Raw genomic sequence first — 6,590 nt, forward strand, 5'->3', positions numbered from 1 at the left:
ATCACACTTTGAGTAAGTTCCATCATCTCACTCTTGATATGATATAGTGCTGCTCATCTCTGGATGCAAGAACAACACATGATCTTGTACCAAGGGGAAAAAGCTCGTCAAGCTGTTCCACCAATAAATATACTAAACGCATTACTACGAGTCGGCCTAGTCTAAACAGATTCATTATTTAAAAACTTTTTGTGCGCAAACAGACAGCGACAAATAAAAGGGGAACACCAGTTGACCAGTTGTTAGAAAGCGCTCGTCCTTGTGTTCCCCCTTTTCTTTGCCCTGTCTGTTCGCGCACAAAAGGTTTTTAAATAATGTATACTAAACGCGACACAAACGCCCTACCAATAGCAGGAAGCTCTTACAGGGTAGCGCTTATGGCAGGGTTTCTTAAAATATGAGGAGCCTAGGGACTCTTGAACCCAGATAAAGCTTACAAAGAAATCAAATAAAGATGACAAAATCAGTAAAATAAAGCAAAGAAGACATTACGATGAAGAAAACCATGGGGATGACAACGCTGAAATAATTTCAACAACAAATTGTGCCTTCAAACGCAAGACTCGGTGTCGTAAGCCTACAACAAATAAGTACTTCATTACCAATGCCCGTAGCCGCTGGGAATTTTCGATAGTGCCAGCGCTCTAGTGCTAAAAATTCAGTTGGTAGTACAGCGCTGGGCCCGTGTTTACGTGTATATTTTCCCTTGTGTTTTCGAGCTGTTAAAACTTACAAAAATGAGCAAACGTTTATGGAAACGGGCCGAAATATTTGAAGGAACAATATTGCGAAAATGTTGCAATGTGGTTCTGAAAAGATGAAGAAGAAAGGCATGTCACGCGATCACTGTTTACGGCTTGTAGAGCTACATGATAGCGACTACTGTGCCTGGTTGACCTGTAGGCGTCGACTTCCTCGGTGAACCCTCTGCTTTTTGTGAAAGTCTCCTTGTGGCGTAGTGTTTATCTGCGGACACATTGACAATGTTGTGGCGTAGTCATTGAAATTGCGGTTGCCGAAGGTCACCGTAGGTTAGCGTTATATTCTTTGTAGATTCGGCTCTGAATGTTTTCAATATCTGTAGCTATAACCAAAAAAGCCACACGGCTACGTGTAAGGTAGTTTAACCTTGTTAGAAGAGAAAGCGCGGTTTTTTGATTGAGGAACCAGGGAAGGTGGGAGTAAAATCAGCTATGATAGGAGTTTTCAGGGTACTTCCTAGACGTTCTAGTGCCCCAAGATCTACAGCTCAGTCATGGGTAACCTCTCTTACTTTCGTTTAATATTCTCTCTCTCTCTCAAGTTCTTGACTTGCTACAGTCTTCCTTTTTCTTCCCTTTCCTGTGCAACCCTCTCCCGCATGGAGCACGAGACATTTTGGAAGGATGCCGGGGCTTTCGCCTGTTGATTTGTGTACCTGCGCCCAGGTTGAGTTTTCCTGAGTTGTGCATTTCCTGGATTGCGAATCAATATATCAATCGCACGTCCGGGGCAGCATGTCGTTCCTGGAAGCCTAGTAGCACTCACCGACTACTGGGTGAGAATGCACGATTGCGCTATTGTGCGAATAGTGCGACCGATAAAGACACGCGCAATTCCATCTGCCGACGCGGCTACATTGAAATCTGTTTTTATTGATTTCAGGCACTTGCCGGCTTCTTTTTGAATACTTTTTGCACATTCTTGAGATATTTGGCATATTCAAGAAGCATTCCAGCAAGAAGCATTCCACGTTAAAATTATCGAATCGGTGCATTTGTTGATATCGACATTTACAACCACAGATCTTTGCTACCTTCAGATATTGTAAGAACGGCACAACGCTGATGTAAAATAATGCCCAGCCTTGCAAAACGTACATATCCGGTCATATGAGTAACGTTGTTCCACTCAGAATTAGAGGAAACCGTTTGAGCTAGTTGGTGTTTATTACAGACTTGAGACGTCACGAACTAGCGTGAAAAAGACAACGGAAGACATCAAGAAGTACAAGGGACAGAACGTTATATGGACTTCAACTTCAACTAGCCTCCAAGTCTGTTCCAATCAGAGACGAGTCAATATGAGCGGCAGAGCCGCGTTAATATTGGCGACTGCGAACGAGATAAACATAGTACGGGCTGTTATTTCAAATTATCGCTTTTCCTTGCCTTAATCTTACTCAGAATAGGTGCGTTCCATAATGTTTAAGCATAAGCGATCGCATGCATAAAGCATACGCAAACATGCATAGGCTGTGCAGTACTCTCGCGAAAATGCGGATACCATCGCTTACACCGTCGGTAACTGAACGGGGTGGTTGTTGATGTTGCTCTCCAAATGCACCGTCTGTTGTTTCCTATTTGAAGTAGCGGCAAACAGTGAATCTGTGGAATAAAGAAATGTGTTAGCATAACAACACGTACTGGCCTATCCACCTACGTAACGAATGGAACTGGTAGCCTTCAGGAACGGCGACGCATAGACGTTGTCAAAGCATCTGTCTCGTCGCTTCCCACTCATTGTGGGCGCACAGTGCGAAGAGTAATTGTTTTCAAATCTCTAAGGACAGCACTGGACTATAAAAGCAGTCTCCTTCGTCCTAACTGCTTAGTTTTCAGTTCAGGTACGCCGGCATCGAGTGAACGAACTAAACGGCTCCGCTAGGCCTAACCTTCGCTAAAGGATCTCAACATCGGCTCAAACTTCATTAGCATGGCTGGAGAGAGTTTAAGTTCGAGCATTTCAGCTTCCCAAATATGTTTCAATTCATCTTGGCTTTCAATAGTAACATATACAAGCGAAGGCACATCGATTATCGCGCTGCAGGTTCGACCACCGATCGCGCGGGAATCGCTCGAAATGTATGATAGTACGCGTATTCTGTGCGACACCTACACCCGCCGCGCTACGACAGCTCGCCCTCGTTGGTTGGGTCGTTGTCTCTCAGGTATGATAGAATGGTCTCACCGACACACTGTGCTGAATAGCCGGCTAATAGTTGCCGTCAGTGTCTGGTTGGTCTCGTATCCGTACCGTATTCGGTACCCTAAACGTGTACGTGAAGCCAGACACGCGCTGCCACCACCAGGAAGAGCGTGCCGGCGCTGTAAGACCTCGTCAGCAACGTATATTTTTTTGTAGTGTCACTGCGGTGTAATGCAAGGATTTTCAAATAAATGTGCTAATCACCAATGAAAGGCGCTGCTACGTGGTTCACAGTGCAACTCCGGCCGAAGCGCTGGTCTCCTTCCTTTTTAATTGTGAAGTTGCAGACGTACGCTACGCACATTTTCGGCACCGTGCAGACGTACAGCTGCCGGTGCACTTGCACCGCAGTACAGCGCACGAGTGTTTGCACTAGTGCGCGACCGTGCGATATTTTTGGGGGGTGGAGGTGGGGGGCGGGGGACTTGTCTCTGAGATCGGGCCGAGCGCGTGACACTTCAAAAACGCTTCGCGACTACTGCGAGAGGTCAGGTCACATGCGGCATCACGTCATAAAAAAGACGGATTCATATTCTTGCGCAGATTCGGGGTACGAACTTCCAAAGAATCTCGCGGTAATTCCGCATGCGTGAATCAGGACATCAAGGTGCAACAGACAAGACCAAACTTGATGATGCGTCCCGCACGACGCAATATACAATAAGAACACAATCATTCGAAAAAAAATGTGGTAGTTTGATATTTCAACTCAGAGAACAACGGGATATTCCGAGTGTTTGCAGCTAATCCGCGGAAACTTCACCTGCAAAATATCGTGCTCGTATGTCTTTAGTGGCGTAATTTCGCTTCACAAATCTCAGTGGACGTCTTTGGATGTTGGCTTAAGCATGATTTTAGGCTTGAGCAGCATGGAGACTATAATGACAGTATAAACAGCCATATGAACGTTACACATTTTCATTCTGACTCACATAATTTATTCATTTGACTTTTTACAGATTGCTTTGGCTGTAGCGAATGAACGAACATCTCGTTTAGCCGTGGTAGCCATAGCCTCCGTAGCCACCGTACTTTCCGTAGCCTCCATAACCACCGTAGCCGCCATAGCCGCCACCGTAGCCACCGCCGTAATGGCCGTAGCCGCCACCGTAGCCGCCTCCGTAGCCTCCGTAGCCGCCACCGTAACCGCCGTAGCCGCCGTACAAGTATCCGGCGAGGCTGGCAGCAACCATGGCAGCAAAGACGAACAGAGCAAGCTGAAATAACAGGAATTACGAGATGGAGAGTGGTTAGGAATCGGGTCAAGTACAATCGGAAGCAGTGTGCATTATTAGGGTAGTTGGTTATTTATAGCTCCTAAATTGCACAGCAGCGAAGCATGACGAGAACAAGTAGGTGCGTCTTCCTGCCTATCTTACCTTGTCTAGCTGCGCTGTCTCCCAGTTCAGCACTCAAACTCCAAATTGCATGAACCGGTTTCGGTAGTGCAACGCACGAAGCCTAGTGCAGGTAGGGCGGATATGTTGGGTCGTTTACGGGATACAAGTTCATTTAGAGGCAGTACGTGATTGCGCGCAGTAATAAAGTGGCTTTAAGTTTCTACACGACATCCGCCGACACAAATTTACTCGTCCTGCTATATTAGTCAATAATTGTGCCGCTTGTTTCACTATATAATGCGGTCAAGTTTGCTGAAATCATTGATGGTCTCAGCATGCTGCAGCCAAATTATTTTTCGTCGCAAATTTCAGCCTCCCAGTTGTCATTGTTTTACATCGCAAATCGAAAATTTTATGCCGTATGCTACACTAAACTTCTTTCTGGCGTACTGTAGTCGGTATGACTCCTTCCCCAATTCATGCAAATTAACTTCTTCAAGGAATTGGCTGGAAAGTTAGTCATTTATCTAGCTTTGCATAATTTACAAGTGTTTTCTTAACACGTGCTTCGAGACCACTACAGGAGGCGTAATCTACAGCTAACCAAAGAAAGAGCCCAGGGGCGCTAGAAAAAATAAATATTAGTAATTTTTACTCAGCTGTTACTTTTCGACAGAACATCCTTCATTAGGACAGTCTATCAGAAAACACGCTCTCATCATAAATCCCAGGTAGCGACAAATATCACTAGAGAGCGAGTGATTGTATTTCGCCGTCCGTCTCTGAAGCGCAGTAGGTAGAGTCCAAATTCGTGCCTCACCTACAGCTCACCGGGCAACACAAGAAGCTCTCGAAGGCCATAATTTTGATAACATAGACGTACCGAAAGGGATTGCAAAGCCGGAAACACGTTATTGACGACATGATTTGGACACTGCTTAACACGATACGGGCGAACTGATAAAAAAATAAAATAAATATAGACACTCGCCTTTTGTCTTGCAAATTTTGATAAAGAGCAAAACAATCATTTCCTATTGTCAAACAATATTTGTGTTTCTTACCTTCAACCATAAGGCTTCGTAAAGTTCGGGCGCTTTCTTATATGTACAATGCTACTTTGCTATATCGCTTCTTTTTTCCGATGCATGTTTTTCAGTACAATGATTTATTTTCTTGTGAAGTATTTCCGAATTAATATAGGCAAGAAAAAAAGTACGGAATTTACATACAATCTAACTGCACCAACACCTGTTCTATCGCACAAACAGACCTGTATGTCGCGTCCATCAACCCTAATACGCTCTATTCAATCAGCATACTGATTTGGGCAGATATCTTAGCTGGCGAACTTGTCACATTAATTTAGGTAAAAAGGCTCCGCATGCATAGGCGCAAAGCGTGCGGAGAACAAGTGCATGAACGTTAACATATATAGTTCCTCTACGCAACTGATTTTGCTACTCACGAGTGTTCATACTAGCCAACTGCATTTTTATCTCATAAAAAATTGGTGGTCAGTGAAACCTTCATCCGACACCAAAAACTGCATCTACAAACACCTTACTTGCCGTGGATCTTTTGTTTTACGTTCTTCTCTATTATCTACCCCTTTCATAGGGCAACTTCTTGATGCCTGTCAATACCCTAAGCTTTCTTCTCGGTAGTTGTGTTATGGCGGAACTGACAGGCAGGCATTTGCGAGCATGCCATTTTAGAGAAGAAAAGAATTGCGCTAGCATCGACGAGATCAGAGCGTACATTCGTAATTGCCACCGTGCTGCCCTGCAATATTGCAGTAACCCGACAGACTTACGCAGGCCTTCATTTTGACGAATGGGAGTGGTGCTGACGTCTGTCGATAGACAAGTCCTTTCGTTGCGTGATATCCGCTGCTCGGGCTTTCCGTCTTTTATACCAAAGCGGGCACCCACACAATAAGTGCGCAAACCGACCTCCTCCCGCTACACCTTCGCGCGTCCCCCTTCCCACTTCTCGTTATTTCTCGTTTCGCGATGCTTTCGAAGTAGAGCGCCACGATTATTTGTTTACGCGCCACAAAGGAGTGGGTCTCTCGGGTTGGTTTTCGCGAAATTACGAAAACACAGTATCGCGACCACGCCCTCCGAGCGCTTGCGCGGCTTCGAAGTCCCCCAAACGAGCGCGAAAGAGACAACAAAAGCAAGGCGACGTCACAGTTGCGTCGTTAGGGGGCACCTTGTGAAACGACGGACTTCGCGGTCGAGCGTGCTCGCGACGCGTTTGCTTCTCGCCTCGTCTCGG

General features: G+C 45.6%; 1 protein-coding gene across 1 annotated transcript; it reads right to left on the reverse strand.

The window, feature by feature from the left end:
* Positions 1 to 3,882: 3,882 nt before the first annotated feature.
* On the reverse strand, positions 3,883 to 6,236 carry LOC142581980 (uncharacterized). Its single transcript, XM_075691418.1, has 2 exons — positions 6,124 to 6,236; positions 3,883 to 4,184 (listed from the first exon to the last, which is right to left on the reverse strand). The coding sequence occupies exons 1-2, from the start codon at positions 6,133 to 6,135 to the stop codon at positions 3,963 to 3,965; spliced, it is 234 nt and encodes a 77-aa protein (XP_075547533.1). The 5' UTR covers positions 6,136 to 6,236; the 3' UTR covers positions 3,883 to 3,962.
* Positions 6,237 to 6,590: the final 354 nt, after the last annotated feature.

This window comes from Dermacentor variabilis, chromosome 5 (assembly GCF_050947875.1).
Source record: "Dermacentor variabilis isolate Ectoservices chromosome 5, ASM5094787v1, whole genome shotgun sequence".
Classification (NCBI taxonomy): Eukaryota; Metazoa; Arthropoda; class Arachnida; order Ixodida; family Ixodidae; genus Dermacentor; species Dermacentor variabilis.